Source organism: Haliotis rufescens, unplaced genomic scaffold (assembly GCF_023055435.1).
Source record: "Haliotis rufescens isolate VD_foot unplaced genomic scaffold, xgHalRufe1.0.p SCAF_11, whole genome shotgun sequence".
Taxonomy (NCBI): Eukaryota; Metazoa; Mollusca; class Gastropoda; order Lepetellida; family Haliotidae; genus Haliotis; species Haliotis rufescens.
In genome coordinates this window covers 40,046,318-40,060,526 of record NW_025963791.1, presented here as the reverse complement: position 1 = coordinate 40,060,526, position 14,209 = coordinate 40,046,318, and the positions used below count along the sequence as shown (strand labels likewise).

General features: G+C 39.9%; 1 protein-coding gene across 1 annotated transcript in view; it reads left to right on the top strand.

The window, feature by feature from the left end:
• Positions 1-9,435: 9,435 nt before the first annotated feature.
• Positions 9,436-14,209, top strand: part of LOC124142343 — a 51,229-nt gene continuing 46,455 nt past the window's right edge. Inside the window, exon 1 of the mRNA XM_046510764.2 lies at positions 9,436-12,792. Coding sequence (XP_046366720.2) covers positions 11,313-12,792 — 1,480 coding nt within the window. The 5' untranslated portion in view covers positions 9,436-11,312. The remainder of the gene's footprint in view (positions 12,793-14,209) is intronic.

The following is a 14,209-nucleotide window of genomic DNA, read 5'->3' as shown; positions in this document are numbered from 1 at the left end:
GTGTTGGCGGAAAGTTGAACCCCTGGTGACCTCGCACTGACCATTATGATCCATATCATCAATTGGGTCAAACAGATGCATGGCGGTGGTCATGCAAACAATACAGCCTTTTCAGTCATAGTCTAACAAAGGATTCAAGTCAAGATTTGTTATCATATATGACGTGAATAGGTTCCCAAGTACAGATCATCCTAAAAAAGAAAAGACCAGTATTTTTTCTAGTTTTGTGTCCGAACATGCCCCAGATTTACAAATGAAAGACAAAATGTTGGTTTTGTTTAAAGATCGGCTGATTCACCACAACATTAAAATAGGTCTTTAAATCTTAACATAACCGGACCATGTGTGTCTTTTCTTGTTTTATGGCTCAACCTGCCCTGATTTGTTAAAATTACAAGAAAAGTTGTTACACTCAAGTTTACTTAAGTATGTTATATACTTCTCAAAAGAAGTTAAGGACCACCCGATTCTTTCATATGACTGAAGTTAATGTGTCATGCCATGCAAGATTAACTGGAATAATATGAAAGAATCGGGCGGTCCCTAACTACTTTTAGGTAGTATACAAACATTATTGCATGTATTTACCTCGTGACGACGAGTTAGATATGAAAGAGCAGATGGTGCAGTTATGGCCTGCACTGATAACCTGGGCACATGTGTTGTCTACATGAGAATGACTGTTTGGTGGGTGAATAGTACACCCTGTGTGAGGAGCTAGCCATTAGCACCTGTACACCAGTCTCTGCATGGGGCTACCCAGGATCAGGCCATTAGACTCATATTGTGTCACACCAAGCTTGTCCAATCATGAATAACCTACAAGCTCAAGGATTTACGGATTATCTGTCCGGAGGGAATTAATTTTGTAAGTCACGAGTCTGGGCTAGGGACTTCACCACATGAAACCAACTGTCCTAACATGACATGACATGTTGAGTTATTGAAACAATACATTGATGTGACAATTTGTTGCTATGGGCAACTTCCCAAACGATGAAAACAATGGAAAATTGGCATGAATTAGCCAATCACCATGAAGAAAGTATCCTACATCCTTGTCGATATGCTGCAGGGGTGCTACACATTATCAATGCCTGTAATAAATGCAAAGTAAAGTATATTGATGTAAAAGACAAAAACAATCCTTGATCACACAAAGCACCATACTTACTTCAAAGGCTATCAATAACATTATCAGTCTTTTCTAACTTCAGATCGACAACCCTCTCAGGACACTGAACTGAATCCATGCTGCTTTACTCAATATTTTTGATAACACAAAAAAGTTTGTGTTTAATATTGTCATAGTTGAATAGAGTAGAATTTGTGCACAGAGCAGACAAACCAGCAGGGATTCAGATCAGTTAATTTCGAGAATATTGACTCGTCCAAAATGTCCTGAGATTGTTTTAACATTTGGTAATGACATAGAAGAACTTCCTATCAAAAGTTGAAAAGTCATGAAAAATTCCTTATGCCTCTTTGTCTCCAGCAAAATCAGTGAACCAGTATTGATATTATGAGCAAAGCCCCATGCCTCTGGGGTAGATGACAGTCACAGAGCCTGACCAGCTGACACATTAAGTTACCTCTTATGACAAGCATGGGTAACTTGATACTGGTCATCCTATATTCCCCACAGGGGTGCTTCTCTATGACCTTCACATGATAGGAGTTATTTTAGCAATTGCGAAAATGATAACATGTCGGTTAAGTGAGTGAGTGTTTTCATGCTGATAGCAATATTTCAGTAATAAGATGCTGAGAAACACCAGACATGAGCTTCGTGCATTGTACACTGATGTGCAATCAAACCCAGGTGTATGGCGTGATACCCAATGTTTTAACCATTAGTCTTGGGCAATAATTTAAGCTTTTCCCTGCAACCAGTCCACACAAACTTTCAATAAGAAGCTGAAGTCTGATAAAGAAAAAGTTTGAAATATTTAATTGGCTTTTGGGCACGTAAGTTCATATGTTAGCAATAATCAGTGGTGCCATTACATCTATATCGCATGATATTGATTAGACATGCTTTTATACAACAAAGCCCCAAGTGATCGATACGGCTGAGATGGTGTTAGGGACACACCCAAGTTGTTAGCTACTGATTATGAGCAGTATATTAGATGATATTACAGGCAGCTGCTATGCAATTCCATATAACTTGCCTTTATTCCTATGTTCATTATCAACATTGTATCAACAATTCGTCAGATGCTCAATGGCTACAATATTGAAACAATACCCTCTTGTTCAATACAAAATGTATGTGTTTATGGCTGAAACCATATTGGCTGAGATTGAAGCAGGCATCCTAAAAAAGCCACGGGAGGCTTATGTCAATACTTTTTGGAATGACTTCCTATTCACTACCCTTGGTAACTGCTGTTATTACTAGAGAAATTAGAAAATTGATTTGTGTATATATTGATTATTTACTTTAATTATTTTTACGATGTGTGGTTATGTTGCTATAATATCTATTGAAGGTGGAATAACAGGCATTGTTGTGTTTCCATTTGCTATCGTATAAAACAACTTTTCAAGGACAATGCAAATATTTTTACATTATCAAATGATTTTATATTGAATAATGTTTCTGTATGTAAACATGAGCAATGGAGATTTTGTACATCCTGATTAGGCCCTCTTTAGAGTATCCGATTGATGATGTTTTCAGTACAGTTGAATGCATGTTTACAGTTTATAAACTTAAGCCCAATCTTATTCTATAACTAGCAGGGGCATATTTATGTTTACTGCTCCATTAAAGTCTGTCTTAGAACTTTCTTTTCTTTTCAGTATATGTCTATATATATTGTTATAAGAGACAGAGCTCCAGATAAGCTTTTGGTGTTGTGGGTATTTTACCCATGCATTTTAAAACCATTGGGTATCAGTAATTCTATCTGCGTATTCAAATTTCTGTTACCCACTAGTTTTTACACATGTGGTTATTTAAGTTAAATATTTAAAAACACTATTCATCTAGTCCCTGCAAACTGGTGTCGTGTGGGTTCGAGAGCTTTATAGGACTCAAAAATACCACGATACTTCCACAAGAAAGTGTGATGGCAAATGATCATGATGTTACTGTCATCGTGGAGTTTGGCAAGGTTGACGGAATGCCCGTTTATAATTTCAAAATATGTTGCTGATTTGCTAATCAAATACGCAGGGTTACTTCACAATATTTTGATGATACGCACAAGTTTTATTTTTGCAGCGTATCTGTAATGTTCGTTGCGTATTTGATACGCTTGGATTATATTTTACTGTGTATTTCTGCATTTCTGATGCGTATTTCACGCAGATACGCAGCTTATCTGGAGCTCTGAGAGAATTGTCTCACTTCCAAAGATAACTTTATACTACTCAAAAGAAGTCAAAGAACACCTAATTCTTTTTTATTGCTGTCAGATAAATTATAGTCATTTGAAAGAGTCTGCTGTTCTTTATCTTCTTTTGAGTAGTGCATAACTGTTCAGTATGTCTTCTGGGGAACTATTTGAACCTTGATAATAGGATGCTCTCTAGTCTCTAGGGACTCCCACAGAATACAGGAACAGGACATGGAACCGTCGTTATATGAGTTAACAACTTGAGTTTCTGTAGATAGAGAAGGAACAAGAGAATAACCCTGGCTGTGTCCCCACGACGTAGGCATGGGTGGGGTCGCCTTGTGGTAATAGAGTTTACTTTCCCCTAAAGATCTAATCCCTCTTGTATCACACTGTAATGGTCCATTAATGTGTCATTAAACCTCCATTAACGTCTTTGAACAACCCATAATAATTTATCCATTAACTAATGAAATATGAAGTGTACACTATGTAAATCTGCATAGCAAAGTGTGCACACAGGTTTGTTTTTTGTGTGTTTAAGAAAATATACAAAAAGAATATTTTATTATCTACATTGGCAGCACTTTGTCATGGTTGGTCATCCTAAAAATGGTCATGCTGAAAATGGTTACATATGGTAATGTCATGTTTTTAATGATGTAGAAAATAAGTACCTTCAGGCGTTTTCAAAAACAGCTGATAATATTCCTGACAATGCATTTTCATTTTCATACAGCTTAAAACCCTGCTGCTTTTATTGCTCATTTTAACTGAATTTAGGTATTGAATAAGCCTTCTTTTGATGATTGCTTTGGAAAGAGCGACTTACATTCATTGTTATGCTATGTTTATTATTTTCTGTATATTATTTGGAGATGTTTGTAAGGAACTGCTGTTATTTCAGCTGGTACAAAAGGGTGTGATAGCTCAGTGGCTGTATTACAAGTTCTGGTAACACATAGACTGCCTGGGTTCTGACCCTTCATGATAGAAGCCTATTCTTAATATCCCTTGTTGAAATACAGTACACTACGGTTATAATGAACTCAAAGGGACTACTAATTTTAGTTCGTTATAACCGTAGTTCGTTATAAACATATATACAGCAGAACTACAGTAAATAGTCGGGACCAAAAAAGTAAGTTTGTTATGTCCGTCAGTTCGTTATAAGCGTGTTCGTTATAACTGTAGTTTACTGTACATTTGCAAACTTGCTACCAGCTCCCTGTTATTAAGTTATTTCATGTTAGCATTTGTAACTGTAATTATCAGATTTATGTTCAGCCAAATGTGTCTCATCGGGTTTTTAACAATTGCCAACTGTTGACAAACATTTCCTGGGAAGCCTTTCTGTCAGGTACCCGGGTATGTCTTGGACAATTGTATTTCGGTTCTAAAAAAGGAAACTATCTTCTCTATTTGTAGTAATGATAAGGATTAAGGAAGGAGCACTAAAGTAATGTTGTGAGTCTTAAAGAAGAGCTTAAGTGTACAAGGTGTGACCCTTGAAGACTGCAGCTACAACTCATCTCAGTGCTGGGCGTCAGTACTAACACAGTAGCAACAGCATCAATAAGCACATCTTACATCGCCAAGGTCACAGGACAACGAAAAATCTATTTACACAGAACTTTCAGGCTTATTCAATATCTAAACAAGAACTGTCAGTAAACCTGCTCATTACCAGCATGACTTGGTACATGCGGCCTGAACGACAGGTACAGGCTGACTAGCCCCAAGCTGGACCAGGGTCAGGGAGAGGTGGACGGTGAACCAATAAAACAATTGCGTGGCCGATTGCATGACAGTTATACAGTAACGTATGTGTTTATGAGTCAGTGGTGACTCTTGTCCAGGAGTATGTGGTTAGTGGACTGGCAAAGATGGTGACAAGATGTTCTTTGAAACCATCAGGAGTATCCAGTTTGCTTATTATCTTATCTTAGGATCACTGAGAATATACCAGCTGAAAAATATAAATAAAAAGTCACATTTGTAACGAGTATAAGATTGATAGATAAGGTGTATTGGTGTCATATGCTATTGATGGCCCATTACTGGGGCAGTTGGGTGGTCTAGTGGATAAAGTGTTTGATTGTGGCATTGAAGGCCTCAGCTGAGGGTTTGTTTCCCCACCTTGGGTACTGTGCCTAAAGCTTATTTCAGGTATTTCCTGTTGTGACATTGCTAAAAGTGGCATAAAGCCATATTCATTTATTCACTCACTCACTCACTCACTCACTCACTCACTCACTTATTTTCTCTCTCTCTCTCTCTCTCTCTCTCTCTCTCTCTCCGTCATGGCATACATATCGTATACATAATGTTTCTGTTATATTGCTTCTTACTGGACACACAAAGACTAGGTTTCAAAATGTAAATATATGTGTATTTTGTAGTGGCTTCATTGTAATTGGTCTGTTATCCTTCATGGAAACATGAACAAGGAACAGGGAGATTTTCATTTTGGCAATTTAGTCAATAGTCCCCAGACAGAAGGGGGGTGTTTTGGCCCATATGACAAACAAATAACATCTCCACTTAGTGTATCTTGTATACGGGGCTCTTGTCAACTCGAGGAACAGGAAGCATGGTCAACAGTAGCATGCACAAATAGTGCAGTACGTCTGTAACATACTTGATGTGTTCGAGAAACAAGCAGGATATAGCTATGTACTCCTCTGCGTGATATGTGAGCTCTATATGATAGAGGACAAAGAGGCCCATTGTCCTTGCCATCAACATACTTTATAAAATGCTGAAATTGCCACTGGCTTTCAAATGTCGGCATGACAGTTGTAATGTCAAATGTAAATATGTCATGTAGAGATTTCATCACGTCCAGTTCAGTTATATGACTTTCTAAATTGTTATGCTTTTCTATGTGACAGTCTTTGTGTTTATGTCATCAATATGTCTTTTGTCATTAGTAAAAAGTAACAGGTTTATTCTACAGCGCTCCAGCTTAGGGTGGTCCTGGTGTCGTTCATGTCCCCTCCTGTGGTATCTGAACCTCGTGCCGCCTTGATCTTTAACTTCTAATGCTAGGGATATGACAGGGACTCAGGGATTTATTTCGTACACTGATTCAGTGACACCAGGATAAATTCTGTCGTCACATTGTGATTGAGCAATTCATGCTTCTCATTATTCATGATGTAGTAATGGGATTGTGTGTCCTGGTCTGTTACATGTATCCTTCATACCATAAATTGTCATATTTTTGAAAATAGAAAATATTTTTCTTTTCGTCATCTCTTCTTTTGATGAATCCAACTTAAGACGAGAATAATCTTGATCTGTCTGAGGACAAGGGACATAAGGTGTTTGTTTTGAGCTGTTATGCTCACTTTTCCTGTACCTTTGTCAAGTGTTTGTATTCAGGCAGAGGGATGTTCAAATATGTTCCAGGAAGTGACTATAGACCATGACCAAATACATAGGGTAACTGCTACTGCCTGGCTCAAGCTGCTTGCAACATTTAAATAACGCGCAATGGTCCCCCCAACATTATGGAAGTAGGAAGAGTGATTATTTCCATTCATGATACTTATAAATATAGTCTACTTTTGCTATCTGATCCAGTTATGTTGAAATCTCAAAGTGTTCCAAATTCCTGGTAGTGACCAACTTACTATGTGCTCACTGATCAGGCATACATTACGTAGAGGGGAATGTCTGAGTAACTCTCCATTCCTTAAAAATAATGGAGCAGAGGCCCCTATATATTCCCCTACTTAAAACTCATCCCGACTAATACACTTGGACAAAATATTCTGAAGTTGAAAATATTTGAAAAATTCAAATGCTGCTTCAAGATAATGTACAGTTGACAGGCAACTCTCCATTCCTGAAAAATAATGGAGCGTTCAAACAATAGAATGACTTCACAGATGTGTTTTAATCACTGTTCAGATAGTGACTTGCTTATCTCAAAGGAAACGTGTCCAACGCGTGGAAGTGCTTTGTATTTTGTATTTTTTTATCCTTCTTTTGTTTTCAGGATCTTTTCCTCGATGAGATATTGTGCAATTTGCAATTGAATAAAAATATGTATTTTTGTACTGGTGGACTTGATATAAAGTGAGTTGATTGTTTCATATGTACAGTGATAGAAACTAACAGTTTTAGTCCACTCGTCCTTATAATGATAACATATAGCAAAACCCTTAAAAAGGGAAAATTTCTGCTTATAAGTCCTTATGATGCCATTACTATTGGGCAATTTTGCAAGGACTATAGCACTGAAGTGACAATTTCTAACGCTGATATTAAGTTGACATTAAATAGCATAACCTTTGCTACATATGACTATCATTCCTGGAATATTACTGCTGAGAGATATATTCACTTTTATACACTTACGGTACTTGGCTTTTTTAAGAAATATGAGATTCTTATACAGAGAGAGCAATCTGTCATTCCTGTATTTTGAAACACTTGAAATCTCACAGGAAATGGGAAACATTGTTTCCTTGTTTATTTGTTCATCACTGTTAAGTTAAGGTTATGTTAGATCATTCATGTTAGTTCCCACAACAAAGTTGACCAATGATGACTGGGTAGTAATGTATTGATTTCACTTGCTGTCAACCACTACCTGACTCTTGACATTCACATGCCTATGTAGTATGGCTTGAATAGTTGGTGTAAATAATAAATGACAGTCTTTTACTCTCAGTACTGAAAGGCCCTAAGTGCATATTACCAGTGTTTCAGTTTATACATATGGCGAGGTTGTACATACAGATTACTTTCTAATTGACATGACATGATAAATGTACATTGATAAGTTATGTACAGTATTTGTATTGACTGATTTCACCAAAGAAACAAATTTATCTATGTTTGGATGAACAAAATAGTACAGTTTTAGGTATGTTTTTCTTAAGTTATATTTGGTATAAAATTCATATTCAACCTCCACTGGATTTTAGTCATGTTGCGTCAAACAATCTATGATTTCTTGATATGTTATTGTGCCTCACTCATCCAATCGTTAATCTATGTGCACTACATCTAACTTGTGATAATGATGTTTGTAATTGAGCATTCACTCCGAATCCGTGAGATACGAATTTGTAGATGCAACACTAACATTTAGTGATCACTGTTACCTCTCCTAGGAAAATGTGCTTGTTATTAACACTTGGCCATCTGGCTGTTTTTAGGTTAATGGCAGATATCATCACTTATGTGTATTACAAATATACCCCTGTGTTGTGAACAGCTACTTTGTGTGACACTTACTATCAGTGATTGGCTGGGAGATGGTTATCCTCCAGGCAACACAACACAGTGTTTAACTTTCATGTTTTCATATTGTTGTTGGTGTTCTGTCACCTTCATTACGAACTAATACTGAATGTTTGCTCAGTTCAGAGCTGAGGTTAAATATACCTCATTTAGTGTTGATAGTGCCATGCATGTTTGTTTCACTGATAGCAGACGGAAGTAGAAGAAGCTTTATATTTTGGAGAATATATTTGGGTTCTCTGAAAATACTTTCCTGGACACATTTCCCCACACAATGTCCCTGTTAAATCTCTCGGCAACTGAGGAAAGGCATATTCAGGAGGAAGAATATTTTTTAATATGGAAGGGAAAGCTTTTGTTGTGTGTGTGAAAGTTGAAATGACCATTGACATCTTGACATATTGACACAACATATATAGTTAACAGGATATAATTTTTCAAGAAATTTGTGAAATGACTTTCGTGTGTTGATGTTTGAAGAACGAGGGCAGGGCAGGTGTAGCCAGCATCCTCCATTTAATGCTTTGTGAATAGCCCCATCTGCTCCATGCTGACTAGCACAAGCTAGTAGACCATTGTTGACACACACACATCTCACTTACTGTCGATAGTCGTCGAGGAATACGGTATTAATGGTTGAAGATGCGATAGCTGAGCAAGTTGCTAATAATGATAATTTATGCACAGCAGAGAATGTTGTCTCCCTTATTCCTTTGGTAAGATCACATGACTGTAGGTGATTAACATAGCGAGTCTGTCTTGCCTCTATCATCGCCTGCCTGCCCGCCCGCTGCTGCCCGCCTGCCTATATGCTGCCAGCTACGACCCACCCTCCCTCCCTCGCTATGACTGAGTGACTGACTTGCTGCTGCACTGGCTGCCTCTAGGTAATGGCGAGGGCCAGGTGAATTGCTAGCTGTATATGTGAGGAGTTTCCTGTGAGTAATGCGGAGGACAGAATGGGGATCGGGAGGGCAGGGCTGAGTTGGGAGGGCCATTAGGACACACTACTACAACCCACGTCACGGTGTGAGGAGGAAGTAAATTCAGGGAGTGTACAACACTGTCAGTCAGTCGGAGGAAAACTGTGTTTGTTCCCCTAGGAAAGAGGACATGCTCTAGATGGTCTGTTCCTCCTCTAATCAATAGGTAAGCGCGTTCTGCGGTGTCGCTACTGTGACAATTCAACCCAATTCAACGAGCGCTTGGTCAGTGTTTATTTGTATCACGGACGCAACTAGTGACCGCTCTTTGTTCTCACGATTCTTGTTTGTGTGTGTGAGCTTGATTGGACGACAAACAAAGGCCAGCTCAATTTTTATCAACAACAGCCAGAACTGGCATGGTGTGTTTTTGAGTATTCGTCTACCTGCCCCGAGGCAGACAACAATCACAGCCAGGACAGAGCCAGTGAGGGACAATCACATTAGACCTGTCTCCAACTCTCACTGCTCACACAGAGAGCGATCCACGTCTAAAACAGTATGTCCTGTGACACACACAGCTCTCACAATCAAGTGTCAACCTTGGGAAATAATCTACCTCTTGAGAGGTATACTATCTGCACTTGAAGTTGCCGGCCAGGTATACGGCGTGTGTGAGAGTCGACTCGTTTCGGCCTGTGTAGTGAAGAGTGACTGAGTATAACCTACCACTGAGAGACGAACACGTGGTTGAGGCCACATGTGCAGCCAGTGAGTAGTCTGTATACGCTACAATAGTAGCTGTAGCAATCCAGTCACAACACATGTAGCAGCCTTCTCACTACAGTGAGCTGATCAACTGAATTCAGAGCTCTGAGGAGAATGGCAAAGTTGGACCACAAACAAAGGTAGCTAATGTCATCAACCAGCTTTCACTAATCTAATGAGAGAAGGCTTGATTGATTCTGGATGTGGTGTTTTCATTGGTAGATCATGCTTCCTTTGTGTTGACTGTCCTTTGTGTGTGGTGTCTATTGTTACATACAAGCCCTGACATGGCTGAGAGAGCAACACCAGAAAGGCATGCAGCTCACAGCTAGCCTACATACATTTCTGCAATTTGCATGAACTGGACACTGGGTAGTGGACAACTCTTTGTGAAATTAACATTGACCTGTGGTATAAGGACCTACCTCACCTTCACCGGCCAGTTGACAGTATCTACTCGGTGATACATGTATCACTAGTTGGGCTGGGATCTGCCTTCACAGACAACTAACCCCTGCACTTCAAGCTTGGGACGCTCGAGTGACTGTGTTCACTACCTGTCAGAGGTAAGACTCAGCTGTGTTGTGTGGAGATAGTGACAGTGGACCAGTGTAAGTGAAGACTTAGATCAGTGGAGAGTGGCTTATCCAGGACTCGGTAACACTAGCTGACCTTTCTGTGACTGTGATCAGCCTCAGCTAACATGATGCATGTGCTATGACAGCTTCATCATTACATCACCTCTCCCTTTAGTGTACGTTTGACCACATCTCATTTGGTTACCTGGAAAGGTAATGAAGCATTGAGGTCAGGAAGAGTATGCTGGCACAGCCTATACAGCCTACATCAAGCGGAGGACACTCGACTCTCAGCCTGCAAGCAGAAGGAGGAGTTGCATGCCACTGTGTTAGCCTCTCTTTATACACTGTGTCTACTATCAACACTTGGGTTACAGTTGACATCAGTCAACTGCTTAAGGATTTGTGAACATCCCTGGACTGGAACACCTGCCGCCATGGGGAAACTCACGGAAGGGAAGTCTCCCATCAAGAGGGAAACTGTTAGTGCCAGTGCCAACCTTGAAGTGGTGAGTGAAGAAAAATTTGCTAAAAGACTTGAAGGTTTAAGTTCATCATGTATCAATTGTCAGAAAGAGCGCACTAAGGGTCAGCGTCGTCACCCCCAGAAGGGGAAACGTAAACAGGTGAAGACTAACACCCCTATCGTCATCCACCTGAAAGACACACTCAAGGCAGCTCTACAGCAGAGGCAGAGGAGTCTGGAGGAGGACTCTGAGGCCTCGGTAAGATCAGGGGACAGCGACCTGCCCCACGACCAGGATGATATTGTTACCTGTGTACCTAAATACTCATTGAGGGAATTGCATAGAGATAGACCTCACAACTACAAGAAACATCATCACCACAACAAATCAAAGAAGAAGGATAACAAAAATCTAAATGCTCTCATTTCTGTCATTGAAAAAGCTCATCACAAAGACTCTAGGAATTTAGAATGCAATTTCGCCAAAGACAATCCTTTGCTTAATTCAAAACTTTCTGATATGCTCAACAATGCAACTCGCTCAAATGAGATGGATGGTGCTAAACGTCGCAGTATTGTTGAATGTGAGAATGTGGAACTTATATGTAATGACTTGTATAACACTGAGAAACACTTGGAGAGTCTTGAAGACACAGAGAGTGATAAATCCTCAGTGGCTTCAAGTTCTGAGAACTATTCTGTGTCGGACTCAGATAGTATTCAGGTAGATGACACTGTTCCCTTTGAGTTCACTCCTGAGGAGTTAGAGAAACTAGCCAACTACACCACCGGATTTCCCTTGATTCGATACGACTGCCCTCCGTCCGAATGTCCGGAGTGTCTGTCAGCCTGGTACAGTTATCAGTATTACACTATTCAAGATTACAGCATTTTGCCTGAGAAGAAATCCAGTAGTGTTCCAGAAAGAGGTCCACGTGAGGGGGGCGCGGAGGCCGAGGTTGTGACCGTGGATGTGGAGGCAGCAGGGGCCACAGCTGCAGTAGACTCGGACAAAACACTCACTGAAATCGACTGTGACTTAGGTACTGACGAAGAAATAGAAATTGAAGCGGAACATGTGACCACATCTCAATATCAAAAAGCACATCGTCAACTTTGGGACATAGACATTTCATCACAACGAAGACACAAGCCTGACCACTCCTTCCCGGACAGTGTGTACATTGACTTGACAGGCACTGATGTGTCCCTCTCGGTCTATTATCATCACAATCAGTCTTCTCAAGATGCAAACTATGCAAATAGCCACAGTAGCAGCAGTAACGGCACCACGTGGTACCCACCGCCACAACACATGCCTGGCTACTACTGGTCGTCGTCCTGCTACCAGATGCCCCTGTACAGTCATCATCACCTATCATCACCGTACTTACATTCCAACAACTCACTTCCCAAAACTGCCATGGTGCCACCAAGAGAACTTAAAAAGTGTAAGTAGAACTTTTACCATCAAACCATCCAGGGTCTGCGTGTTCAGTTCCTATACTGGCACCTCAGTTGTGGGAAGGGTGGTGGGGTAGCCTTATTGTTAAAATGTTATCACACCGAAGGCTTGGGTTTGGTTCCGCACATGCGTACGTTGTGTGAAGCCCATGTTGAAACAAACTCTATTGGTTTATTTTCCATTACATGCGCTCTAAAAGGATATTAGTGATTCATGAAACCATGGTCATTCTGTTAAAAGCAATGTTAAATCCAACTCACTCACTCACTAAACCATGAATTGAATGTCTAGGTCTTGTTAAGTAATTAATGTAAGCTTTGTCAGGTCGGTATGGCACCCTCTGAACTGGAAACTGGGTTCCCACTGTACTCTATCCCCCTTCCAGGCTCTGTCGTACTATTAACATCATCTACACCACATGAGCCTCGTCATCGCGGGGATTCACTCCCCGAGTAAAGAGACTGGGTAGGGAGTGCTAGATCATTCATTGGTTCCTGTTCAAGTAACCCTAGCCTTGTGCCTCACTCTAGGTGTCTACAGTGCACTTACCACACTTCCATAACCCTTGTACAAAATATCTCATACCCCTCTAAACAAGACCCCCATTCAACTTGTAATGCTTCCAACACACAATCTGTACTTTCATAGGTCAGGTGTCTTGGACTACTTTTAAAAACCACTTGCGTAGAAATAATAGCATGTGTTTAAGTAGAAATGTTTTTAAAGACAAAGTAACAAGCATTTTGAAATGGTTTTAGTTTACACGGCTTATGGCATTCTAATGGGTTTATTTATATATTGTGAGCAAATGAGTTTCTGTATGACATTGTGGTGGACTCATAGCCTGTGTGTTGGTGGCTGGTGACGGAGTCATGTTCTAACTTGATTATGTCTGTAATCTGCTAATACACACTCAATGATACTGTTTGGCTCATCTTGTGGTGGTATATCTGTTTCACTTTGAAGTCATAACGGTATAATTAGTTTGTAATGTAGTGTCAGTACTGTTAGTTGCCCATATATGTTGAGTCATGGTCTCATGCTGTTACTCCCTATTACACAGGTTAATCAGCACGACACTTATTTATTGGAATGAATGCTAGAAAGCAGGATGTGTCTGAGATACGTATGTGACGAACAGTCAACAGATGACAGACGTGACGTGCTTAAAGTTAACAATATAGCACTCAAACCCTCAACAACTTGACAGTCAGAATTCATACTGTTTCAAACGTCACTGTTTTACTTTTCAAAGCATGTGCCATCGGGGTTTTTTTTTCCTTGTTGAGAATTATTGATAAGTCAAACTTGATGAGATATAAGAAAGTGGATAGTGTGATAAGGAAGTATGTCTGTCTATTTCATTTGATTAAATCCAATGAGATTGTTGCTTGCGATGACCT